This window comes from Podarcis vaucheri, assembly GCF_965113315.1.
Source record: "Podarcis vaucheri genome assembly, chromosome: 13".
NCBI classification, from domain to species: Eukaryota; Metazoa; Chordata; class Lepidosauria; order Squamata; family Lacertidae; genus Podarcis; species Podarcis vaucheri.
The window spans coordinates 32,926,407-32,954,020 of record NC_138751.1 but is presented as its reverse complement, the minus strand read 5'-3'; the positions used below and the strand labels follow the sequence as shown (position 1 = coordinate 32,954,020).

Sequence of the window (27,614 nt, the reverse complement as noted above, 5' to 3'; positions counted from 1 at the left end):
TTCGTTTTGCAAGAATGTTCTCAATCCCAAAATAGCCGCTCCCTGGGTGAATCAGTAATAGCTTGGGGTTCTCTAAATTCTGCACCACACAGCTCTGCAGCAAGTTGGGGAGACTGTATGAAACTGCAGCCTGCAACATCCCTAGACAAGCTTTCTCTTACTCATTTGTCCATTCATATCAGTGAATGTGGCACGTTACAGAACAGCATACATAAGAGGTCTCTGCCCCATGACACTTACAGTCTAAAATTTTGATAGAAAAAGAGGGCGGGGGAAAGGAAAGACACAGTAGTTCCACACCCTGAAAGAAAACAGTATTTGCTGTCTCTGGACAGAAAATTGAAGAAGTTCCTTTTCCATCAGCTTTGGCTCAGGGAAGGCCAAGCCTACACACCTGGGGCCAACATAGTGGCAGGTCCCTTAAAAGAGGTTCCCCTTGCCCCAACAAAGCTGAACATTGGAAGATTCAGGACAGAAAAGAGAAATGACTTCTTCACACATTCACATACTGAAATTCTGGAATTGAAAGAGAATTGGATAAATTCATGGTGGATAAGTGCTATTGGTAATGGCACCAGCCCTGTGGAACGCCCTCTCACCAGATGTCAAAGAGAAGAAGAACTACCAGACTTTTAGAAGACATCTGAAGGCAGCCCTGCTTAGGGAAGCTTTTAATGTTTAACAGACCACTGTATTTTAATATTTTGTTGGAAGCCACCCAGAGTGGCTGGGGAAACCCAGCCAGATGGGTGGGGTATAAATAAATTATCATCATCATCAATGGCTACGTTCCACCTCCACTGTTGGGGGCTGTATGTCTCCGAATAGCAGCTGCTGGGGGAATCCCAAGTAGGGAGAGTGTTGCTGCACTCAGGTCCTGCTTTGGGCAAGCTTCCCATGGGCCCCGTGAGCAGAGGATGCTGGACAAGACACACCTTTGGTCTGATGAAACAGGGCTCTTCTTACGATCTTAAAAGCCATATAACGAATAAGTGTGATTCCTGCATTGCAGGGGTTGGACTAGATGACCCTCGGGGTCCCTTCCAACTCTACAATTGTATTATTATTTTTGACGCTGTCTTATTCTGAGTCAGACCATTTGGATGTTTAGTCCACTACTGTCTACTCCAATTAGCAATGACTCTCCATGGTCTCAGGCATAGATATTTCCCAAGGTCCTTTTAGCTGCAGAGGCCAGGGAGAAAACCTGGGATGCTTTCTGCATGCAGTGCTGAGCCCCAGAGGTTGTGTTAGCCAGCATAATTAACACTTTAAAATATAAAAATAGCAACAAATATGATATGACAATCAACATGGAATGTACCACTGTTTAAATCAGGAAGCAATTTTTTTTAACTTGCTATTTATTTATTTGACAAGATTTATGTTCTGCTTGGTTGCCAAAATCCTCCAAGCAGTTTACTATGGAACTTGGAAACCAATTATTCATTTAGGCCCCTATGTCCTTGTTGTTAGAACCCTGCACTCAGATGGCATAATCAAGAGGGAGATCTCAGAAATAAACAGGGTTCTGTGTACACTGCACCAAGCTGGCACCAAAACCGAATTATGCAGCCTGTAAAATGATGCCAAACAAACCAGATGCACATATAGTTGGTTATTTTGCACAATTCATTTTGCTTATTTTACACAATTTATGCTGCATTCATCAGAAGAGCAATGCAGGGCACTGAAACCCTCTCCAATCCAGCCACTGAGATTTCACCGGATGCTGTTTGCATCTTTTCAACTATCCTCATAACCTCAAGGTGTACAAACTCCGCATGCGCCATTCAACATTAGAGATGCAATGGCCTCAAAAAAAGAAGAGAAGAATAGGAGGCAACATATTCCCCACCGCCACTCCATTTTTCCATTCTAGGGCCTTCATATCCCCATCCAACATTAAGCACGTTTTCAGTTCTGTTTACTTCAATGAGAAAACAAAAGATTTCCCACTGAAAATGGCAGGATGGTGCCATCAGGAAAAGAATTGGGACAGAAGCTAAGGGCCTCAGTCAGAAGAATGAGCAGGAGGGGCCTCATCAGCTTACCATATTTGAAGTGAGTGAAGTAATACAGAATGGGGTCTCCAATGTGGTGCCCATGGGTGACCCTGCACCCGCAGGTGTCTTCCTGGGTGCCCACAAGGTCCCCTCCCCCACCTGCTGACAATTCAGTCAAGGAATGAAAAAGGGAGATTCCCAGGATGCTGAGTTATCTCAACTGAATTACATATTCTGTGCTTTTTTTCTGCACTAGCAGGGAATCTTGGCTAGCAACTTTTCACCCCACGCCAGAAATAACGAGTCTGAGTTCATTGGAGAATAGTAGTTACAATATAGAGGTGGGAAGACTAAGCAAATGAATCAGCCTTGCCCAGGTAAGCAGAGCAAAGCACAAAGAGAGCAGAGCTGACAAGTGTTAGGTATGGGTGGCCCAATTCCAGTTTCTGAACAGAAGAGAAAGTAAGGTGTTAGATTAGAAGAATCCCTAATCTAAAACAAACCCTACCTACCCAGTCCCAGCCTGTATCCTTACTGAGATAATAAATATGTCCACCTTTCATTGTTTCAACACCTTTTTGTGTTATTTTTGGTCATGCTCTGCCTCCTGCTCTCTTCTATTCTGTGAAATAGCATCTTGTTTGTTTGTTTCTATGACTTATTGATATATTACGAAGCATCTTAATGGCAAGAAATAAAACAAAGCCCCTCTCTGTCTTCTGGAGGCCTGAGGAACAATGCTGAATATTAAGCGTCCAAAGCGCTTCCCAGACACAATTGTAGAATTCATCACAACTATTAAGCTTGGTCAGTATCATTATCCCTATATCAGAGATGATGGGCTGAAGTTGAGGAAGGTACCTTGCCTGAGACTACCTGCTGAGTGTGTGGTGGGATTTTAGCCGAAGACCTAAATCCAGGGGATGAAATATATGGCTGGTGTTATATTGCGGGGGAAGAGGCATAGCACAGTGAAAAAGCTTTAGTTTTGTATTCAGAAGGCCACAGGTTCAATCCCTGGCAGCCCATATCTCCTCCTCTAAAGTCTGATGGGACACCTCAGCCACCAGGCTCTGAAGATTGGCCCACAGACTCCTCAGAGAACCCCAAGAAGATACCCTCACAGTTTGAAACTCCAGGGCCTAAGACATAGGTGGCTGACCTGCAGCCATCTAGATAAAGACCGGCCCACCCATGAAGCCGAGTGAATCTGCCACCTCAGGCGGCAGAAATCTCTGAGGCAACATCCCCACAAATGTCCCACTTGCCCTGTAGGCTTCACCGCTGGTGGAGAAGAGGCATCAGCATCAATGCCAATTTCTGGCGAGATCTTGTGAAATATCACGGGAAATTGGCACCGGCGGCAAAGGCAGATGGCGCAGCAGCAGTACTGGAGGCAGCACAGCAGGCAGGGACGCACTTCCTGTTTTGCCACAAATGGCAACACGGGACGAGATACGCCTGTTCCAGATATTGTGATCGCAATAACTCAGTTGGATAGATGCTGATAATGCCAAGGTTGCATGTTCGATCTCCGTATGGGACAGCTACGTTTTCCGGTATTGTAGGGGCTTGGACTGGATAATCCTCAGGCTCCCATGCCATGCTACAATTCTATTATTCTAATTCTCTTCTTCCCTAAACATTGGTCATGCTGGCTGGGGCTGCTGGGAGCAACAGTCCAACAACATCTGGAGGTTCACATGTTGGCAAACCCCTGGTTTAAGAGAAGCCAACAGCTGTCAAGGAAGGCAGTAGCCCTTTTAACTAGACATGTGCAGCATTCAGAGGGTGAGGCCCCCCGTCAAGCAATACCTAGCCCAGACTATGAAGATCTCCTAGTTGCTCCAGGGCAACTTGTATGCTGTGCTGTAGTGCAGGACTGTGAACTGCGCTCACGGGACACACACCTAGGTCCCTCTCCAAGGTGCTGATCCAACTTTTCTCTGCCTTCCTGTGTGCCTGGAACCCTGGAGCTTCTCATCTCCCCTTTCCTTGGGCCATCATCACATATACATCGTGTTGGGTATCCCCCTGGGGCAGGACAGGCCCTGCCACTGAAGGACCCCGTCCCTGGTACCTCAGATGGTGGTGGAATCTGGAGAAGTGTCATAGCTCAGGATGTAAAAATAGCCACTATGCTGCTTCGTTCCCTAAAGGAAACAAATTCTTTCCCTCCACACCCACATGACATAGGCAGCCTGATTCCCTCCTCATGCCAAGAATATTCAGATGCAGCCACCCTCCCCTCCCCTTCCCAACAGCACGCTGGCAGAATGAGAGGAGTGTGTGTCTGCTGTGCGTACAATGGGAGGCCAGCTTACCACAGAGGGCAGAAGGCAGCTGCGCTGTCTCTAGCAATGACTGCCCAGTACAAATCAATGTACAGCAAAGAGAAGAATCAATCCTATAATTAAATCCCAGCTTGTTTCATTTTTATTTAGTTAGAGGACTTCTCTTTTTTTCACCCCCTTTTTGGCAGCCGCCCTCCTCGCATGGTTACAACGGGCCTCTTTGCTACAGCAAAGGTTTGGTCTGACGCCTGGTACCGCTGTTAGCTCTGCACAGTCTACGCTTGGCTACAGGGCAGCTGGCTGGAGCTGCGTGCCTTCTCAGTGAGAAGCCTGTGGCCGCTGGAGCACTGAGCAACACTCCTTCTTTGGAGCATTGAAGAAGAAGAAGCAGCAGCAGCAGCCATAAAGAGGACATTGATGGAAAATAAGCACAAAGATCAGTTCCCCTGCATCTCACACATTTGGCTTTTCACACAGACACAGGCAAGCAAAACAAGTGGATTTTTCCAGCGGGGCTGCAGACATTCAAGCTGTTTTTTTGAATACTCAGTATCACAACTGGAGGAGGGGAGCCCCTTCAGAAAAGCAGTATGAACCAGGACATGATGAGATGCCAAGTGGAACAGTTGAAAACACGAGAAATTGCAAAAGGAAAAGAGGAATGCCTTGAGGGTGGGGGCACAGCAGGCATTTGCCGAAGAACCCTGAAGTTTAGGAGATGTGTGTTGGCAGGGAATCCATCCTCCGCATCCCCATGAGCTTGGAGGAGTATCAGTGGGCACTTCCAGACTACTGCTATTTTTGGTAGGGCTCAAGCACAATTATAGTGGGTTTGGAGCTCTTGCACAAAAAACTTGCTTCCCAACCCCCCAATATTTGACTTTTTACAGTAAGGGGAAGTTGCACAGGAAGGTGTGGGTTAACATCTGCTTTGACATAAGGTCATCTAGCCTCCCTGAAAACAAATCAAAGCAAATGCTCATTATAAATAGGCATCACTGTCTTATCTGCCTGCAAATAAAACAGGACGAATGCTCATCTGGAAATGTCCAGTATTGCATGACCAAGTGGCCAGACCTATGGACTGAAGCAAGGGTGGACAGACTTCAGTCCTGCAGGATCTTCTTGGTTGTTGTTCTTTTACTTGAACCCCAAGGGTCACCAACCTGAGCCAAGTGATACAGTTAGAATTAAAATATTCAGAGCCTAGGAACCTGTCTTGAGTATCAGAACTCATAGTCCTTCCACTCAGCCCAAGCTTTCTACATTTCAGCAATATAATTCAGAGTGGAAAGGGAGTCATTTTGTTACTGCTATTGTTTAGCGATTTGGAGTCAGATATCCTTGCTGATCTACTGCAAACCAACCAGAGATCTGTCAGAAGATCCAGCTCTACCATCTGCCCAAGCCTTGGGCTAAATGACCACAGAGGAAAGGCTAGGCTGGTCATTGTGACATACTGGATATCCTAGAAGAATGCCAATCTGGCAACCAGGAGAATAACAAACAGCAGTGATCTGAATGGCTAAGTAGCAGGGCCACTGCCGAGGACCCCTGGAAGGACTGCTATTATTTTACCCAGTGTATACCTTGCAACTTAAGTAAGTTTAATGGGCTGAATAGTTCAATATGCTGATGTTTTAAGAGAAATAGCTACACAGGGCACATCAGCGTGCTGTCCAATTCATCTTAATGCACTCTGAATGGAAGCCAAGCAGATTCGAGAGGTGATGAACTAGTGAGCTGTTAATAGCTCTAGAGCAGCTTCTGAAGAGTCCTTAATACATAGGAAGCTACCTTATACTTGAGTCAGACCACTGGCCCATCTAGAGACTAGTGGTCTTTCCCAGTCCTACCTGGAGATGCCAGGAGTTGAATCTGGGACCTTCTGCAAAAGAGATATGATCCTTCCTCAAAGGCAGAACAGTGTAGTGTGGAAAGGAAGCAGAAGTGAGTGTTGCAATATGGGTCTCTCTGTTTCGGAGCAAGAAAGAGACCCCAAAGTTTAGTTGCTGGTGGGTGGGCCACACATTAGGACTTGGCTCTGCAGCCCATCCCAGTTTTGAATCCTTAGACCTGTGTCAGCAATGCCGACTCTTTTCTCTGTACCCTTTTCAACACCTCCACTGCTTCCCCCCCTTTCTAGCAGTTGCTAAGCAACTGCAGGCTGTCCTCCCTGACCATCTCCAAGTCAATCTCCAGCCCTCAGGCCCCAGCACACAGGACAAAAATAATCCATCAATTCAAAGGCATGGGCCAGCAGTCCTCTGCTACTACTCCATCTTCCTAGTCTTCCACCCCCTACTTCCTACGTGCCCCTATTTCCCATGAAAATAAAGACTTCAGACTTTGGGGGGGTAATGTATTTAAGAGTTAAACTGATCTAGTTCGGCATTCAGCTAGGTGCCATAATAAACATCACAAGCAGTCCAGAAATTGATGGCAGCAGAGCTGGTGTTTCACTGAGTGGCTATGAACCGAGTGCTCCTGGTTCAAATCTCACTTCAAGACCGAACTCAACAGTTCAGGCGTGGGAAACCTTTAGCCCTCAGGTTGTTGCCATTACAGTACTGGCCATGCTTGCTGGGGTTGATGGGAGTTGTAGTTTGACAACATCAGGAGGGCCAAACTTTCCCTATGCCTGCAGTATGCGGTCTTCGGCAAACCACTCATGCTGAGCCCCAGTCCCTTCCCCTTCTGTAATATGGGTCAGCTACACGGGGTTATTGTTAAGGAATACTGAGATAAAATTTTGAGTGCTAAGGAAATAGGAACTATAGATTTACCTCTCCAGCGGGGTGCGGGGAGAGAGAAGCAAGTGCAAGTGGGACTTGCAACAAAATGTAGTGGTATGGATTGCTGCTCCACAGGGCTCCAGCCACTCAAATGCACTCCCTGCTCCCATTTTCCCATCTCCTCCTCACCCGCAGTCTTCCATGCCCACTGAGCATGCTCAGTCATCATTGAGCTGTTTTGCGGGGAGAGTCCCCCTAAAGTTTCTTTCCCCGCTAAATATATTCTGTACTTTTGCAAGCCTTTGGGAATCTCCCGAGTCTGCTAATACCCCCCGCCCCCTCCTGTGTATGGGTATGCTGTTTCGGCTACATAAGCAATGACACTCGCGGCCTGAGAACATTGGAAATGGAAGGAATCATAAATACCAAGCATTATTATTTTCCCAGTAACTGTGCATGAAATTCAACAGCTGTGATGGGGTGTTTGAGAAGGAATAGGGAGTGCCTTCCCTCTTGCCTTCCCCTCAATCCACCCACTTGCTTCTTTCACCCTTCCCCACTTAACCCCACACACTCCTGCCATCAGAGCTTCTCAGCCTGTTTCAGCTCCTCCCTCCTTGCTGGGCCCCACTACCAACTTTTACTGCTAATTTACCTCACTCCCCCTCCAGTGCTGCTGGCTCCATTCTTTTTTTCAGGTGGTATGACAATCTTCCATCCCAACACTGAGAGTGCTTGACCAGGAAGGCTGTGCCTTGCTGTGTTGCTGGGCAGCCTAACGGGGCGTGATTTTCCGAGGATACAGTCATCCAGAGCACTACATGCTCCATTTAGCCCCATCCGAAAGTGAGTTATTGAGATGGACATGCAACACACATCATACCACTCTTCCAACTCAAGAACTGGCCTTCTTTCCCTAGATCTGTTTCCCTATCCCTTTCAGTACTCCCGTTTTCCTCTCCCTAAAGCACGACAAAGAGATGGAATTTTGGGAACTGTCTATTTATATATACAAGTAATTATCAACCCCAGTCACTAGATTCTGGCTGAAAGAAGTAACTTGGCCCTGGAGCAGAAGGCTCCACTGCTGGTTATCATGGTTTGTAAATACTAGGGAGACTATTCCTCCTGTGCCTTGATTTGAAAAGTGGCTTATTCTATTATTATTCTATGATGGCCATCAAAACACACCGTAGCAAAGAGTTTCACGGATTATATACATGCAGAGTGAAGTGGTTTTTTCTTTTTGTTCCAGTGGTGAAGGAAGGAGCATATCTTGTTTTCTCCTGCTCTGGAGGATAGGACCTGGACCCATGGCTTCGTTACAAGAAAGGAGATTCCTAGTAAACATCAGGAAGACCTTTCTGATGAGAGGAGCATTCCATGGTGGAATGGGCTCCCTTGGAAGGTGGTGGACTCTCCTTCCCTTGGAGGTTTTTAAGCAGAGGTTAGGTGGCCCTCTGCCATGGATGCTAGGATTGAGATTCCTGCCTTGCAGAGGGTTGGACTAGATGACCCTTGGGGTTACCTTCCAACTCTTGCCATTCCATGGTTCTGTATTTTTAAAATGCTGTGTCTTTCTCTGGTGAGCCTAGTCTCTGCCCTGCTGACTCCTTTAAGCTCCCCAACTCCTCCCTGACTCACACGCCCTTCAAAACTCTTCCTTCCTTGCCCTGTGTCACTCTGTCCTCCTCAGCAGCCTGATTCTAAACAAAGGGAAAAGTTCCAAACCTCTCTATTGTATTATATGAGCCAAGCGGTTGCATGTGTACCTAAGCACGGCATCTATTTTATTTTTTGATTCAACAACGTTGCAGCACTTCTACGAACATAAAAGGCCGGGTTTTTTGCTTAGAAATGTCTTTCTTTACCCACCACCAAACACTGAGAATCCCACAAACCTCAGATTTATTCATCTTTGTCACTAGCTTTATTATCAGCACATACATTTTGATTTTCAAATCTCCCCTACTGCCAGCAGATCAAGGCCAGGCACCGCGGTAAAGGGGCAGGTGAGGACAGGGGCAAACCAGAGAACTTTTTGGAACTGGACAACTCCCGCCTTAGAGGCCAGATCACACATACCTAGGAGAAAAAATCCTTCTGTTGCTCTGTCAAGGATAACGTATGAAAGAAACACAAAGGGCTTCTGCTTCTCCAAACCCTTAAGCAAATCTCTCTTGCCTTTTAGAATTCCCACTTCCCCCAAGGTTTCTTTTTGCTGCTGCAAATGAATTAAAATCCATGCACCTACGCATGTCTTATCTGTATTGTCTTATCAGTACCTGTATTGGATTTAAATCACTTTTATATATGAAATTATTTTAAATTGTTTTTTGTAAATGCAATCATCTTTATGTTTTGCTGTATTGTGAAATTGCCTAGAGATGCTTCAAACGAAGTAACTAATGAATTAAATTATTGTTGTTATTCATGATAATGTCTTATCAAACGGCAAGTGGAATAGCAATAGCACATTTAATGATCTAAAACGTGAGCGTTATCCTATTTGCCTCGTATTCATGTTTAATTTCACTCCCTTCTTTTTAAAACTGCATCGGTGCCAGGAGGGAGACAGGTGAAGATAAGAAGATTCCTGCCCTGTGTGTCCCAGTGAAATGCAGGAGGGGTGGGGGTTTCACTCCTCGAGGGAGCTGTTAAGCTGCTCTTGTGCACTTCTTGCAAAAGTCAAGGCAGGGGCTCCCTCTTCAAGACATCTGCATAGCTAAGGTAAGATGCCCCTGGAATTCTGGCAACCCCAGGCCATTATGTGGTTGCCTCCATGCCCAAGCCAGCCGTAACCCCAACATCAACCATCTCTCCGTTTCCTTACTCCTCCCAACAGAGACCGGTCTCGCACCATAAGACTCTTCTCTTCCAGACCCTCTTGTGAACCTCAAGTGGACACCCAACTTGATCACAAGCTCTTCCCTTGAAAGAGGCTGGCACATGGTAGCTGGCCAAGTGGGGAGAGGGTGAAGAGAGAGAAAGAACCTTGCTAGGTGATTATTTTAAAAAAGAATTGCACATATCTAAGATACCTCCAACACGTACATTTGCGTGCACAACATCTCCTGGGAAACGTGCTTCTTAACCATCCGTCATGCATGTCCCCACACAAGCATCCTATGTTCTGCATCACAAAGGTGAGAGAGAGAAAGAAATCAATGCATTCTTTTCTGTTCTCCCCTCTCATATCCTTGATGTGGCTTTCTTTTCTTTATTTTGGTCCTGCACCGATGCTCAGGGAAGGAAGCAAAGAATCCCCAAGTTGGCGATGCAACCTGAAATCCAAAGGGTCTCCCACTCTGCGATCACACTCAAGCTACTGAGAAGAAGACGAAGAAGACGAAGAAAACCCCCATCAATCGCCTCTCCTCTTCACATCTTTTCTCTTTCTTTCTCTCAGTTACTTTCTCTTCCCCCAGTCCCTACTGCCTTCCTGAGTTAACAAAGCAGTCAGCAACAACCTTAATCTCCAGCAGGGGAGAAAAAATAATAATAATAAAAAGGGGTGGTTTGTGTGTGGGGAGGGGGAGAAACAGCAGTGCAACCATTGACAAACTGAAATCAGCAGGCAAATCTTTATGTACCTTTTCATGCCAGGTGGCGGGGGGGGGAGGTAACAAAGAGATTCTTCTACCTATCAATATGTGCTGCCTGTCCCCCCTCCCCCCTCTATTTTCAGCAATATTTCTAGGGCAGCGGATTCGGTAGCTAGTTAATCTCCCCGGAGCTCAGCAGCCTTGACAACAATGGGGTGGGGAAATATACAGACCCAAAGAAAGCACTGGCCGCACAACTGCTCAGTGTTTATATATTAAGATCTCTCCCCCAGCACACACACCCTACCACCCACTTAAATGGCAGATTTGATAGTCAGAATCCTACCTTGCCTCCCCAACCACAAGGGGCAGGGGGGAGCTTCTGTCACCCCGCCACACACCCCTTTTTCCCCTTTACAAAAAAATGATAACAACACCACAACCACGTCCATTCCCTGTGTTTCGATTCCAAGCAAAACGCCGACACCTCCGGCTATAAGGGCACGACCAGAGCAGCAGGAGCATCGTTAAGGTACCGGCGGGGTTTGGGAAAGAGAAAGGGAGGGTTGAGAAAAAAAACAAAACACCAATAAAAAAAAATACCTGCTACTTAAGAATGGATGAACATTGACATGCCTTGAGACGGTGTATTTCCCATTGTTGTCTCGGCTTTGTTCCTCTGCCTCCGTCTGCCTTGTCTGTCAGTCACTCTGCCTCTCTCTTTCTTTCTTTCTCTCTCTCTCTGTCTCTCGCGGACTCGCTCAGGCCCAGCCAACCATCAGAGCTCGGTGGCAGAAGTGCAACAAGAGAGTGCGGGTGAGTGTGTGTGTGTGTGCGGGTGGGTGAGTGTGTGTGTGTGTGTGCGCGCACGCCTTGGCGATAGTACAAAGGAACAGAATGGGCAAAACACATTAGCTCATGATAGATTAATGTGCTGGGGGGAGACACATACTCTCTCTCTCCCCTTCTCCCCCTCTTAAAGGCCCCTACCTTTTATTCAGAGATGGGTGTCTAGCACAAACGCCAGGAGGATATCACGGTGGTAATAAGAATACAAGGGCGGTGCATAATTACTGGCATATGCTGCCAAGTCCGGTGGAGGCAGCCGAACCTGTGTGGCCGCAATGCAAAGGCAAATCCGTGGCTTCCCCCTTCTCTCTCTCTCTCTCTCTCTTTCTCTCTCTCCCCTTCTCTCTGCATAAGCTGGGTTCCACAGGTAACGTATAGACAGGGTAACCCTAGAACTGCTGCAACCATGAACCTACATGTAGTAAAGTTGTTCACAGGTATGTGCTGTGAAAACACATATATATTCCTATTTGACAGGAGTATTGGGGGTGGCAACTTACCAAAGGCTATGGCACGACTTGAGTCCAGTGGCCTCCCAATCCCCAGCCACTTTATCCTCTGCCCACAAATGTATGCCACTGGTCAGAAGGTAAAGATATGGGACTCAGAAGGCCAATGGAGCAGTCTACGCAAATCACATCCACAGCTGCCTGGAGATAGAAGCCTAGGCATTGTCCTGTTCCAAGCCCTACCCTGCAGGGTTGTTGAGAAGACAAAACGACATAGAGTGCAAAATGTTACTTGAAAGATGCATTTGAAACAGAGAGGGCGGAAGAGAAATCAGCGGAAGCTCTACAATCTGCGGCCGTCACTCACAGCGCCCCCATCCCCACCCCCATCTCCAGATGGAAATTGGTATTGATTTCACTGGAAGGGACAATTTCATCAGAAAAGAAAATTGGAAGGGGTGATGGGAGTAGGAGAAGGAGATGGAAGAATAAGCTCAATGCAGTTTCTTTGTTGCAATCATTTCCCCCAGACAGCGTGGCAGCTGTCAATCATGCCTCAGCCATTCTCAGTCCACTGTTTGGCAGCTCAGCATTCTTTTCACATAATTATCACCAAGGCAGCAGCAAGTTTGGATCTAGTTTTCTAGCCTGGAAGCTGGTCACTCTCCACCCTAACCCCCAACCTGGCTTGCAAGAGTATCTCTGAATTTTTATTTTAAGAAACGCTTCTAGTCCTCAAGCTTGCCCCAAACCTGCAAATACAGACATTTGTAGTGAGTTAAGGAGGGTGAAGAGAACCAAAGAATTATAGGATCTAGCTGAAGAATCTCTAAAACAAGGGAGTCCATCAAAACAGCAGGCAGACAGTTCACATAGGTTATCTGCAACAAGGCATTTATTTTAGAAGTACTCTTTTATGTGCAATTCCTTGGTCGCTTCATGCCTATGAATATGGGTGCCTATTGGATTGCATCATGTGAGGCAATTGGTAGGCAGCATGCTGGAGTGCTGCAGAAGACAGCACTTTGTTTGCACCCTACTGACTGGAGGAGATTGTTAAATGAACAGAAGGCACTATCATACTGTGTTCCCGGCTGGAGGGAAGCTCGTTTTCTTTTGGCAACAATATGTGGGATAATTAATCCCGGGCTTAAAGTGAATATAAGCAGGCTTTCTGTGTCTGCAACTTGCCACTGACCTCCCTCTAGTAACCTGGTTCTACAAAACATACAAACAGGTTCACCCCATGCAGAGGTTTGTTTATGCGACATTTTCGTGCACATAAAGTGCAATACCATCATTCCACCATAGCAACCCTGAAAGGTAGGGCACCGCTCCTAATAATTTTAGAAGGGGGAGAATGAAGGCTGAGAGAGGAAGAAGATGGCCTGCTAGACACCATTGGACTTACCGGTAACTGGTCATACTTCCAGGTAAACTTACATATGATTGCACTGTTAGAAGGCATTTACTGGGCTGATGGATCAGCCGGGAACTGAACCCAAGTCAGAAACCAATCATTTTGTCTGTTATTCCATGTCAATCTCAAAATAGATGAAGAAGGAGAGGTTTATCAAAGTCTTGACAATCCTTACCAGAAATGCCCTCTTTTTCAGGCTGTGTACACACCACGGACATGACTTCGCCCAAAAAAATCTGGGAACTCTAGTATGCCCCTCATGTAACTGCAAATCACAGCACCCTTAAAGTACAGTTCCCAGTTTAACCCAGAAAACATTACACAAGGCCTGCAAACGTACAGCCCACTGCTGTTAAACCTACGGCCTGCCCTTTGTATGCAGCATGTCAGCCAGGTATTTGTTATTTATTTTGAATAGCAAATGTTTATACTCCACCTTTCCCTTTATAAACTAATTTTCAAGGCAGCTTAGAACAAAATTCATAAAACAATGAAACCATGAACAGTAATAAAATAGCAGCACAAGACTAAAAGCAGCAGCCATAAAGAGACATAAAAGGTGCGCTATTGTTAATTAAAAGCTGGGGAGAAGCAAGGCAGTCTTGGCATGGCATCGAAATACAAGGCTGATTTAACAACTTGGCTAATAGCCTGAGGCTGTGATCATGAACTCTGGCAGAAAAGAGACAGAGTATTGCCCATCTCCTCTGCCTTTCCACTCATTTCCATGCTAGCCACAACAGAAGGGAATGGCAGAGAGTAGGTGGAGCAATCTGTCCTTCCTTAACCAACCCACTGGGTAGGAGTCCTTCTTTTCCTTTATTTCATTTTCTTACTAGTCTAAGAAGCCAGCAGCTTGAGTATCATTGCCAGCCAAGGAGGAGGGGGCTTCCCCGTCTGTGGCCAGCATGGAATCACAGGCTATTAGCCCCTCAGCAGGCAAGCAAACATTTTTGCATGTTATTAACTTCTGTGGGCTTCCTTACAAGGCTGATCTAAAGGGCAATAAGGCTGGCCTGCCAGGAGCTCAGTGGACCCCTTGATTTTGCAGCACCAGCTTTGTAGTGCTATAGTGCTATAGACAGCCAAGGGGCCTTGAGTCAATGTGTGAGCCATGCAACATGAGACGCTGTTGACTCTTCCATATCACATCACCTTGCACAAGATCAAATGCTCTTGTAGGAATGCCCTTGTTTGTTCAACAAGGGTGTGCAGAGAGGCATTCATAGTGATTGTTCCATTGGGGGCGCGCCAAGGCCAGAGCCTGTGCATCTTCTAAGTAGGGATGTGTGAATTTAGGATCCTTAACAAGGGTCTAGGGCCTTTAAGCCACATAGGTTGGTTGGGAAGCATGGAGATGACAGTGTAGAAGCCAAAGGCAAGTGGAGCTGAACAGGATTCTCGATTGCAAAGGGACCAGGGGTTCTGTGCTCAGTACAACTCCTTCCCCTGATTAGTAGAAGAAGAAGATGCATGATACACAGAATTCAGCTTTTCTTGCGGGAGAATGTTCTTGCTGATATTTCTCCCTTTTCTCTCTGTCCTTTAGCACAGAGTAAGTACAGCCCTGCTTATGTCCCATCCCACTAAGATCAAACATCCTCTTAGCAACAGCAGCTATGCACGACTTTCAAGACAGCCAAGGACACATGGAGAGGCTTTATTCGTGACTGTCCTGGAGTAATAAAACTCTCCCCCCCCAAAAAAAAAATTCTTTTCCCCCCTTTTCTTTTCTTTTTTGAAGCTCACCCCATAGGCTGATGTTTGGGGTCCAATGAAGTAATAATAGTGTTTTTTTCATCTACTATGATTTTTAAAGTTTATGTGCGATTGGCGTTTAATGGGATACAGTAGTTTACATTTGCTTTTTAAATCCATTATTGCCTGCCTTTAACCTTTTTGAGGGGAACAAGCATAATAATAATAACAACAACCCTAAATGATTATGAAACACAAACTTCCATTGTGCTTTTGAGTGTTCAGAGATTGTTCATGCATTACATTTGTTGCAATAAACAACCCAACAAGACAGGTGAGTATTATTATCCCCATACAGCAGATGGGGTGTGTGGAGGCTGAAATAATATTGGGCACCCCAAGACTGCCTAGGCAACATACGAACCAGGGGCTGCCTGATTCATCTCTCAGTCTCTTAGCGACTATGCAGCACCAGAAAGAAATCCAAAGAGAAAGTTCTCAAATGCCTATTTCAAAGAACAGCGACAACACATTAGCTCCACCTATCCACCAAGCCCTTTATTTTAAAAGGGCAGGTCGTCGTTTCTGAACTGCAAAGTTCAAACAGATCTGGGAGAAGTGACAGCCCGGCTCCACAGCATTTTTCTCAAGGTAAGATATGTAAACGCAGCACAGGTGCCTCTTGCCACCGCCACTCATTTTCACATGAATTATACCTCTCCCACCCTTTGCACCTCTTTGCCGCTCCAAGCCATGCACTACTAAGCAAAACTGGTTACTCACCTCACGAAAGGGACAGCCAAGGTAACACAGACTGGTGCTGGGCTCCGCTTTGAAGTCCTGGTGAGCGGAAAGCAGGCCTGGAAAACTGGGGTGCCTTTGTCTTCTTTTTCCCCTCCCGGCATTTGGTACCTGTAATTTTAGGAGCGCGTTGAGACAGGTACGTACAGCGTTTGCTCTTCTTGGGGCTTCCAAGGAGATCAGGTATCCACCTCTGGGAAAAGCACACGGCAGGAATGAATTAGAGAGAGGGGGGTAGGGAGGAGGCTGATTGGTGTGGGGAGGTCTTCCCTGGAGGAAGCTTCTCCATCACTAGAAAGCAGGTGTGTCTCTGGGTGGAGGTGCTTGAAACTCCCATTGCTTCTTTCCCCCTGCCCACCCTCCCTCACACAAACACACTTGTTTTAAGAACAAGCAAAGTGAAAAGGAAATAAATCAATGAATAATTGAAAAGATGACCATTGATCTTTTTACATCCTGGCTGTCTAGACCTGGCTGGCACACACAGAAAGAGAGCGAGCAAGTCAGAGAGAAAGAGGGGCCCAGAGAAAGGGATTACTTCTAAAAGGTTTGTTCCAGGTCCTCAGCAAGGAAACATTCACAAAAAGGAGGCATATTTTAGACACCAGAAGAATCGGCCAATTCAATCAGCCTCCTCCATTCCACCAAGATCATATCCCTCTTCTAGCCGAGACTTCCCTGTTGGCACCAAGAAGGATATTTTCCCTTCTGGCTACAGGGGTGGGGAAGTCTTAGGCCCAGGGGCCAAATGTGGCCCTCTAGGCTTCTGTTTTGGGCCTTTGGAACCCTAACCAACCAGGCCACACCCCTTACTGGCCCTGCTTCACAACCCAAGTGTTTATGCCCAGCTGGAATTTGTCCCTGAACTCTGATCGTACTCCTCGGCTGCTTGGATGGATGATAAAGAGGGGTGTGTGAATATGTGGCCATCTCCCCTGATCTCACTGCTCCCTCATTCTGCGCCACCCCAGCATGCAAAAGTGCTGTCACTGCTACTCCACACATTCCCTCACATAAAACTGCTGCACGGTGCACTGCTCCCCATGTCGTCGCACCACCTCTGAGGATCAGAGCGCTGAGATCCATAAGGCCAGGGTTGCTGATGGTTTCTGAACCGAGGGATACATTCGGAAAGCAAAGAAAGAAACTCTTGTGGTCGGTACCAAATACTCATTTCACAGAGAAGTGGAGACCTAAAAAAAAAAAATTGATCACCCTTAACCACACGATAATAAAAGCAAACAAAACAAAACAAAAACACCAACCCCTTTTAATTTTGTTTTTTGTTTTTATATTTCCAGTAGGGTCCTGCACATCCCTTTGCTCTTCTGAAGGCTCAACAGAAATTAGGAAAAGAAAAGTATGCAAAACAAGCAAATATATGCAGATCTGCTCAATTTGCATAGTACATACAAGCTGCGAAACTTGATGGGAGGCTTCAGATTTGATATTTCTTTAGTTCAAAGTATACCCAAGATCTGACTGTAATGCAGAAAGAAAGGTGGGAAGGAAGATTCTGAAAACCTTCTGAGGTTTCTTCTGCGTGAGTCAAGGCCCTTTGAAAAATCTGCAAAAGCTTCCAAAGAGTACAGGAGCTTTTGTTGCTTTGGGTAGATCCTTAGGATACAGTTATGGAAAGAGATGAGAAGAGAGTTATAAGTGGCTGTTTTTAATGGCTAGCCCTGCACAACCTGCAAGGGCTAGTTGCATGTTTGCACAGAAGACAAGGCAGATTAACACGCCTGTGTCCACAACACTGTTGTCAGGGTGCGATTACAGGGATGACAGTATAACCAAGGGACAGATGCGTGTGGGAAGCTTGTGTGGGAAGACTTTATAAATATATAGCCTCTTTTAAAAAAACATGAGTCACTCCGAACTTGCTTTTACCCGCTCCCAACACATACAATTTCTTCTGCTGCTGCTTCAGATAAGACACCTTTCATGCACCTTTTAACCCACCCATCCCCTGACTTGCATATATGTGGTTGGGGAGAGAAAGGTGAGCCTTATTCACAGACAGATCAAAACATTTTGCTGACCAGTGTGGATGATCCACACAATCGTAGGGTGCTTCCAGCCAACCTCTTTATGGAATGTCCTTCTGGATTTGTTTGCAAGGAGATTAGACAACCGCATCTGTTTAAGAAGCCATTGCTCTCTCCTTGTTTGCAGGGAGCTCAGACGACGATGTGTCCTTTCTAGCACATTTTCCCATCATTTTACTTCGTAGCAAAAAGTCCATTTTGGGGAGGGGGCAGGGGGAGAAGGCTTGTTGAGCAAGAGCTTCCAATCCACTGTAACTGTGATACCTGAATCTGCCAGCATGCGACTGAATCTGATGCGCAGCGTAAATTAATAATGCAGAGTTTTAAAGAATAAAAGCTTTTCTGAGTTAAAATAAACTTCTTCATAAACAACATGGTTCCAGACAGTTTGACTGAGATTACATACAGACTCTGTTCATAGCTAAAGCAGACAGACTCTCACTGACATCTTACAGAGAGCACAAAAGAGAAACTGGCTACTAAGTTTTTTCAGTCAGAGTGACTCAACAGTTAGCAGTTAGGCCTGAATAACTTTAGTAGGCCCAGCACTTCCCAGCCTGCTTTGCTGCTTCTGCTCTCATGTGTCTTTGTCACATGACAGAATCTTACCCCAAAATAGTGACAGTCTGGAAGTGACCCCCGGAAATGGGGAGCACCTCATGCTGCAGTATGGTGGAAGCTAAGCAGGGATTTGACTGGTGTAATGGTGGGCTAGAAACCCATGTATTTATGGTGGTGTGATTACAACATCAGGAAAACATGTAGCACATTATTCATTTGAAATGGGACAATTTCACTCGCATACACACCACGGTCATGCTTCTCCCAACCATCCAGTCAATGAAACTATCACACCAGTAAACAACACTCCAAATCTCACAAGTAAATGCATCTACCTCATTGCCCTGAAGACTCCGATTTCAGATACAGTGGTGCCCCGCAAGATGAATGCCTCGCAAGACGGAAAACTCGCTAGACGAAAGGGTTTTCCGTTTTTGAGCTGCTTTGCAAGACGAATTTCCCTATGGGCTTGCTTCGCAAGACAAAAACGTCTTGCAAGTTTGTTTCCTTTTTCTTAACACCGTTAATACAGTTGCGACTTGACTTCGAGGAGCAACTCATGGAACGCAGTGTACATAGTAGCCTTTTTTGAGGTTTTTAAAGACTTTGGTGATTTTTGAAGCTTTTCCAAAACTTCTTTTGCAGCCATTTGGTAAGTTAAGTTTTTAAAACTTTTTTGGGGGGGTTGGATTTTGGGTTGGGGTGTTTGGAATTCAAGGACTTGGTGTTGGGAAGGGGTTTGCAAAAATCTGGAAGCTTGTGTGTGTTTTTCTCCATTTTTATGATTTTCTGTGACCATTGGGCCACTCTACTGTTTTTTTAAAAAATTCTGGATTTGAAGTTCTGTGTGCTGGGTGGCTGGGGGAACAGTTGGGGAGGGGTTTGCAAGAATCTGGAAGCTTGTGGTTTTTTTCTCTGCATTTTTCTGATTTTCTGTGACCATTGGGCCACTCTGCTGTTTTTTAAAAAAAATTCTGGGTTTGAATTTTGAAATGCTCTTTACAATATGTGTGACTTTAAAGAGCACTTAATAAACTCTTGTTGTACCAAATTTGGCTTTGTTTGGACTTTTTTTTACCATAGGAACGCATTAATTGATTTTCAATGCATTCCTATGGGAAACCGTGCTTCGCAAGACGAAAAATTCGCTAGACGGAAAATTTCGCAAAACAAATTAATTTCGTCTTGCGAGGCACCACTGTACTGTTTTCTGACATGGCTCCTTTAACTGCTAGGGAGGAATGCAAAAGGGAAACTGCTCTATTTCCTCTATACTGGGGAAGAGCTATTTATGTTCAGTTACTGCTTGTCACAGAGATAACTCAGTCTCCTAGGAAAAGGACAGCAACCCTAATAGTGGGGGCTATTCTGTTTTGCTTCTCCAAAACAAAGGTCCCTATTTGCATTGGATGTGGCTGCTCTGCACATCTAATCTGGATTTTGAAGTGTCATAGGCTGCACACGCACACACACACACACACACAGAGAGAGAGAGAGAGAGAGAGAGAGAGAGAGAGAGAGAGGTGCAGTAGTTGGACAAAGACCTGGGAGACCTGGGTTCAAATCCCCATGAAGCTCACTGAGTGACCTTGGGCCAGCACTGCTCTCAGCCTACCCTACCTCCCAGGGTTGTTGTGGGGATTAAAGGGAGAAAGGGAGAACCATATATGCCAACTTGAGCTCCTGGCAGGAAAAGGGGAGATATAAACTAAGTAAATAAATAAAAATAAAGCACATTATTTCCCCCAAAGAATCCTGGGCACTGAAATTTACCGCTCACAAAGCTACAATTCCCAGTAACCGCACTGCCCAGAATCCTTTGAAGGGAAGAATGCCCTTTTAATGTGCTTTAAAGTTATAGCGTACACACAGCCATACCTCTGCATTGCCACCCCCATATAGTTTTGTGAGGACGATACAAATTGCTTCAAGCGGTAAAGAGATCCCAGCCCCTTACAGGGCTGCAAGTCCCAAGCTTACTTACTCTGGAGCCATTACAGCTAAGCAGGTCTGGACGCCTGTTTACATTTGCAGTGTACACAAGCCCGGGGAACAAATTGCCTTGAGCTCCCAGCGAGCCCTTTTGTTTTTGATGCAGGCTTGAAATATCACTGCAGTGAATAGTGCTGGCTTTCACACATAGTTCCACAGGCTGAGCAAGGCGTTCTGAGAAACATGGTGTCACTGCCAAAACCAGGATCCCTGGGTCAGGTAAGGTTCTCCACTTCCACAAGGTGTGATTAAATTGTCATCTGAGGCCATCACGCTGTGCTTTTCCCTACCAGCAGCAGCCAATGATGCATGGTGTTGGGGAAGACGCAGAGTGATGATGTCACAAGGGTACATTTCACTACACGCTACAGAAGCTGAAAACTCAATAGGCCCTTTCAGATGTAGCAATCCTAGCTTGCTAAACTATCATTTTAACAAGCCAGAAATGACTGTAGGGCCCACATGCTCTCCCCTGCCGTCATCTCTTCCTTTCATGTTCCAGCTTCAGCATCTGTTTCTGGTCAGAGTTGCTTAAACTGCATTTTCCTGTTAATGTCCGAAATGGTGGCTTAATGTTTGATGGGGGGGGAGAGTCAATTCAGTTTGCATCGAGAGGTGAACCTAAGTAATTTGCATTTCCCAAAACAATATGCGAACCAAACTCAGCCTTCTCCAAATTTTGCAATGCAGTTCTCCATCCAAGTGAATATGTACAAGATGTATTTACTAGGTTAAAGTGCACACAAAAATGCTTATATTAATGAAAACAATGCACAAATATACATTGTTACATATATATATACAGTGGTACCTAGGGTTAAGTACTTAATTCATTCTGGAGGTCCGTTCTTAACCTGAAACTGTTCTTAACCTGAAGCACCACTTTAGCTAATGGGGCCTCCTGCTGCCGCCGCGCCACCGGAGCACAATTTCTGTTCTCATCCTGAAGCAAAGTTCTTAACCCGAGGTACTATTTCTGGGTTAGCGGAGTCTGTAACCTGAAGCGTATGTAACCTGAAGCGTATGTAACCTGAGGTACCACTGTACATAGGGGGGAAATGCATTGGAAAAATGTGTGTACTAGGAACAATTGCATACCAAGGTTCGTACATTAGGAGAAATTGGCACTAAAATGCTGGTGAATATTCACATGGATTTTTTTAAAAAAAAACAACAACAAACTGATATGGAAATACAAGAAAACTCAACTCAAGACTGGATAAATGAGAAACCGAGGAAAATCAAAATTGACAAAGATTCGCATATCCCTTGAGAAAAGGTGTACGTATCAACGAAAACTAGTAGCATCAGCTGCTACTAAGCCTACCACAGGGGCTATTATTCAGGAGGGTGCACCTGACGTTTGAAACAGTTGACACAATCTTTATATGCATATTTCCCAACTTTTTCTCCCCATAAGAGAAGATCAGGTGAGGCTGCCCCAGTTTGTTCTGTTTGCTAGTGAGGGGGGCTTTATCCACACTTAACTTCCCTCTGTGCTTTCAGGCACAGTCCAAACTTTAAAGCTTCCTGCCTGAGCGCTCTTCTTTTGCTCCAGAGCTTTCCCGTGAAAATCTGTACTTTACTGCCAAATCGGAGCAAACGGCAATCCGAAGAACACCCAAATTGCTATTCGTTGTGCTTCAGCTTTAAAGAGCGGATTTTCACAGGGAGAACTCAGGGACAGGAAAAAAGAGTGCTTAGACATCAGGCTTTAAAGCATAGACCTGTGCCTGGAAAGAAAAGGGCAAAAGGTTACCGTGGATAAATCCTGAGAACATCTTTCTTCCTGGCAACCTGCAGAGAAATGGAGCAGGCTGCTCTGTTGTAAAACCCACAAGTAGGGAGGGCAACACCTTGGTGACAGAGGGCACAGTTTGTACACAGTAGATCCCAGGCTCAAACTCTGGCATCTCCAGTTAGAATGGGCCCTGGGTGGTGATGGGAAAGGCCTCTCTCGCACCCAGAGTCTGGAGAGCTGCTGCCGGTCCAAGCAGACAATACTGGCCTATATGGCCAGCCGTAAGGCCGCTTCCTATGCTCCTAAATAGTTGAAGAGCAAGGCGGGTGGAAGAAGCCATACTCTTGGGCTTTCCTTCACTTTAACCTCTCTCAGAGTGGAATCACACATTAAAAAGGGGGGAAAGGCTACCTCCAAAAACAACAGCTTATCTGCATCAAGCTCACTCTCCATATATAACACCTACTTCTCTGCCCCAACCAACAATAGCAAATGATGCGGTAGAGGAAGCAGCAGGTAAATAAACTGGGCATTATGGAGGAGGGAATGAAAGATGCTACTGCCATTTCCTGCAGCAATGTGCAAGTCCTCTGTAATGAGCAGTGCTTCCTGTTTTCAACAAACATGGGGCATGTGGTAACCAAAAGAAAAGAACCATTATTATTATTATTATTATTATTATTATTATTATTATTAGTTTATTCCTCACCTTGCAAAGACTTATAAAGCCCCTCCTCTTGGAAAGTGCCTCACAAGACGAAACATAAATTACACAATTATCGGTCCTGGGTTTCAGCACCAATTTTTAAAAAATAAATAAATTACAATATTAATTAAAGCCGCACGTTTAAAATAGCCATACAACAAGAGAGTTAATGGATGTGGCGTGAAGAACATAACTGGACTCCCCTAATCTTGAGAAACACACTTGAACAACAACAACAAAAACGTCTTTTACCAGCTCGCGCCCCAGCCTCACTGAGCCATGCACAATTACTTTACTCATCGCGACAGCGTATCTATTCTGGGATGGCAAGTGGCAGCGTCTGGCATTTGCAACTGCGGGAAAATGTTTCGGAGGATTGCTAACGCAGCTGAGATTTTGCCTGGGAATGTCTGCAAAATGTGCCATTACAGTCTGAGAAGTCTGGACATGTTGGCAATCGACCTGTGGCAAGCCAGTCATACAGACACCTGCTAAATACTCATTTTCGGCATGCCACTATCAGCAGTGCTCTTTGTTTTTGTTTTTTAAATGCTATTTATTAAAATTTCAGAAACAAAAAATTACATAATTAAAAATAAAAGAAACAAGGGAAAATATAGGAGAGGGGGGAAAACATACAAAATACAAAATATAGGGTGGGGGGAGTTAGAAAAAACACTTAAAAACAGATTAATCCTTCCGTATCTTACATTTTATTTCCTTGCTTCCCTGACCTCCTCTCACCTCCCTTTTTTGTATTCCAGTTCAATTGGTTAATTCAGCAATTCCTTTCCCTCTTTGTTTTTGTCTTAATCCTTTAACCTAATATTTTATACCTTTAAGTTCTCACCTATTAACCGGCCATTTTTTCATACACCTTTATGACATTGTTGCTAGAACCACTTAATTTCATTCTAACATCATTCTAACATTCATTAATTTTACAATATTTCTGTAAATAGTCTTTAAATTTCTTCCAATCTTCTTCCACCGACTCTTCACCCTGGTCTCGGATTCTGCCAGTCATTTCCGCCAATTCCATGTAGTCCATCACCTTCATCTGCCATTCTTCCAGAGTGGGTAGATCTTGTGTCTTCCAATATTTTGCAATAAGTATTCTTGCTGCTGTTGTGGCATACATAAAGAAAGTTCTGTCCTTCTTTGACACCATTTGGCCGACCATGCCCAGGAGAAAGGCCTCTGGTTTCTTCAGAAAGATATATTTAAATACCCTTTTCATTTCATTATAAATCATCTCCCAGAAAGCCTTAATCCTTGGGCACGTCCACCAAAGGTGAAAGAATGTACCTTCAGTTTCTTTACATTTCCAACATTTATTATCAAGCAAATGATAGATTTTTGCAAGCTTGACTGGTGTCATGTACCACCTGTATATCATTTTCATAATATTCTCTCTTAAGGCATTGCATGCCGTAAACTTCATACCTGTGGTCCATAACTGTTCCCAGTCAGCCATCATTATGTTATGTCCAACATCTTGTGCCCATTTAATCATAGCAGATTTCACCGTTTCATCCTGTGTATTCCATTTCAACAGCAAGTTATACATCTTTGACAAAATCTTAGTTTTGGGTTCTAACAGTTGTTTCTAATTTTGATTTTTCCACCTGGAAGCCAATTTTCTTGTCCAAATTGTATGCCTCCATTATCTGATAATAATGAAGCCAGTCTCGCACTTTGTTTTTTAATTTCTCAAAACTCTGCAATTTCAGTCTATCTCCCTCTTGTCCCAAAATTTCCCAATATTTTGGCCATTTGACCTCCATATTGAGCTTTTTCTGAGCCTTCGCATCCATCGGTGACAGCCACCTTGGGGTTTTATTTTCCAGTAGGTCCTTATATCTTATCCAAACATTAAACAATGCTTTCCTGACAATATGGTTTTTAAATGCTTTATGTGCTTTTACCTTATCATATCACAAGTATGCATGCCATCCAAATACATTATTAAAACCTTCTAAATCCAAAATGTCTGCGTTTTCCAGAAGTAGCCATTCTTTCAACCAGCAAAAAGCTGCTGATTCATAATAGAGTTTAAGGTCTGGCAGGTCTGCCAGACCTGCCCCCCCTATCAGCAGTGCTCTTTGAGCATTTGCTGTCTATTGAGGAAAGGGCAAAGTTCAGTGGTCAAGTACAATACTGTTACACACCACTCAAATCTCCGAGCATGCTTACTCAGGACGTTATTTCCTTTTGGAAAATGAGGCACAATGGAGACTGCAGTGCCTTTATGATAAATGGTTTGCTTATACAGTGGTACCTCGCAAGACGAATGCCTCGCAAGATGAAAAACGCGCAAGACGAAAGAGTTTTCCGTTTTTTGAGTCGTTCTGCAAGACGAATTTCCCTATGGGCTTGCTTCACAAGACGAAACGTCTTGCGAGTTCTTGCGAGTTTGTTTCCTTTGTCTTAAAGCCGCTAAGCCGTTAATAGCCGCTAAGCCGCTAATAGCTGTGCTTCGCAAGACGAAAAAACCGCAAGACGAAGAGACTCGCGGAACGGATTAATTTTGTCTTGCGAGGCACCACTGTACATATATACAACCTGAACCTACAATGGAGGGGTTCACAATATTAACACACCAAGTGGCTCTGGCTTCTCCCATAGCCACAGCAGCCTTGGACTTAAGCAGACCCCAACCATTACTCTCAAATGTTACTCTCTGACTCTCTCTCCAGCCTACTGCTTGCTAACTCCATTGCATAACTCCTAACTGCAATCCCCGAACTCTAACCTATAACACTGGCATTGAGAGTGCTCATCTGCAAAAGAGATTTGCCCTTGATCCTTTGTGTTGTCTTAATGGCTCACCCAGGCTATCACCTCAAAAGAAAATTAGGTAAAGGTAAAGAGACCCCTGACCATAGGTCCAATCGTGACTGACTCTGGGGTTGCAGTGCTCATCTCACTTTATTGGCCGAGGGAGCCGGCGTTTGTCCGCAGACAGCTTCTGGGTCAAGTGGCCAGTATGACTAAGCCGCTTCTGGTGGACCAGAGCAGCGCACAGAAATGCCATTTACCTTCCCACCGGAACGGTACCTATTTATCTACTTGTACTTTAACGTGCTTTCGAACTGCTAGGTTGGCAGGAGCAGGGACCGAGCAACGGGAGCTCACCCCGTCACGGGGATTCAAACCACCAACCTTCTGATCGGCAAGTCCTAGGCTCTGTGGTTTAACCCACAGCGCCACCCGCGTCCCATCAAAAGGAAATTAGCCTGACTTAATTAGCTTTTAGTAATTGTCAAGCCCCCTAGGATTAAAGAGGTGTCTGACACGCATCTTAATACACATAGGTCCTGATTAGGTTCTAACGTGCGAATCTGACACAAAGTTTTAACACAGAGATTAAAATTCTAACACCACCTCGATCTGGAATTTAGGGTGTCTTGCACCCACCAACTCATAAAAATACTTTGCTGCATTCACAGCCCTATTTACTGTGCACTCACTTCTGGGTTCTTAATCTGCGTTCACATGACATTATCCAAAATGCATACATATTCTGTACTTTGTTACAGGATGCTACGGTTTGATGTGTTGTTTCTCAAAGAAGCTTAACGCCAATTGGATTTATTCTTTTTCTTGGAGCAGTAGCAAACCCTTTACCTTAAGAAGAAGAAAGGAGGGAGGCCCTTGACCACTTCAGTCATTTCACGCTTATTAAAAGTAAGACCTGCCATTGAAAAGTCTACAATTTCTCTTGCTAATAGTCATTTGATTTTTTTTTGGGGGGGGGAGGTGCATTCCACAAAATGTAAAATAAGAAGCTTAGCAAAATGATTCCACCATGCTGTAACACTGACTTGCAGTGATTCTCCAAGGTCCCAGGCAGAAGAGTTTTCCCAGCCTTACCTGGGGACATCAGGAATCAAACCTACGACCTTCTGCATTCAAAACATGTGCTCTGTAGCTATGCCATGATCCCACCACCTTTACTGGTTATAAGAGTGTGTGTGTGTGTGTGTGTGTGTGTGTGTGTGTGCGTGCGCGTGCACTTGTTTTTTAAAATGCCTGCAGCCATAACCAGACAGCAGATTTTCAGAAAATTAATTATTTTAAATCAAAGCAGGCCCCAGCTTGGAAGGGCGCTTTCCTCCTCCTCTTAACACAGGAGGGATGGCATTTGCTGTGAAAGGTCTGGTTCAGTACCAAAAACATAAGGAATAAAGCATGTGTGGTTTTTTCCTATGGAACTACTGCTCAGCCGTAACAAAATTCATTCTAATGCAATTGATGAACTGACTGGGTTACGGCTCATGCTGCTAATCAGCTAAAGCTGCAATCCTGTGCACACGTACCTGGGTGTAGGTCAAAGGGGCTTGTTTTTCAGTAAACGTGTATAAGACAGCACTGGACAATTCCTTGCACAGTTCTGTTTTCCTCTGGTGACTTATATCCAGCTGTTGTGTGAACGGGTCCTTGCTGAGAACCGGAGTTAAACAAGCATTAAGGGTTTGTTAATCTCATGTGTCTGTTTGGGTACATGTGGCTTGGGCAACCAGTCTGCCATCGCCCATGGCCTCATTTCGAGCCTGGATTCGTTGGCCCACAGACATGAAAACTTGGCCCTCCGGGATATGATCAATTGACCCAACCGCTTGGCCCCTGGACCCCGGCAGAAGCTGCAATGACTGCTAAATAATGCATTTGTTGGCAGATGTTAGGAATCAGGACTATCGGGGAAGGCTGAAAGAGCTGCTTTGTTATGGTTTGTTGTTGTGCACTCTCTCCAAAGGAGTAGGTTG

General features: G+C 45.1%; 1 protein-coding gene across 5 annotated transcripts in view; it reads right to left on the bottom strand.

The window, feature by feature from the left end:
- Positions 1-20,675, bottom strand: part of SRCIN1 (SRC kinase signaling inhibitor 1) — a 263,638-nt gene extending 242,963 nt beyond the window's left edge. Inside the window, exons 1-2 of one of the 5 annotated variants that reach the window (XM_082197166.1) lie at positions 20,391-20,675; positions 15,780-15,988 (exon numbers count right to left, since the gene is read on the bottom strand). Coding sequence is in view for 3 of the 5 variants with exons in the window: in XM_082197162.1 (XP_082053288.1) it covers positions 11,217-11,238 (22 nt within the window). In the remaining 2 variants the exon portion in view is untranslated. Of the gene's footprint in view, positions 1-11,183; positions 11,852-15,779; positions 15,989-20,390 lie in introns of those variants that run through there. The other 4 variants (XM_082197162.1, XM_082197165.1, XM_082197171.1 and 1 more) reach the window with 4 other exon arrangements.
- Between the last annotated feature and the right edge of the window lie 6,939 nt (positions 20,676-27,614).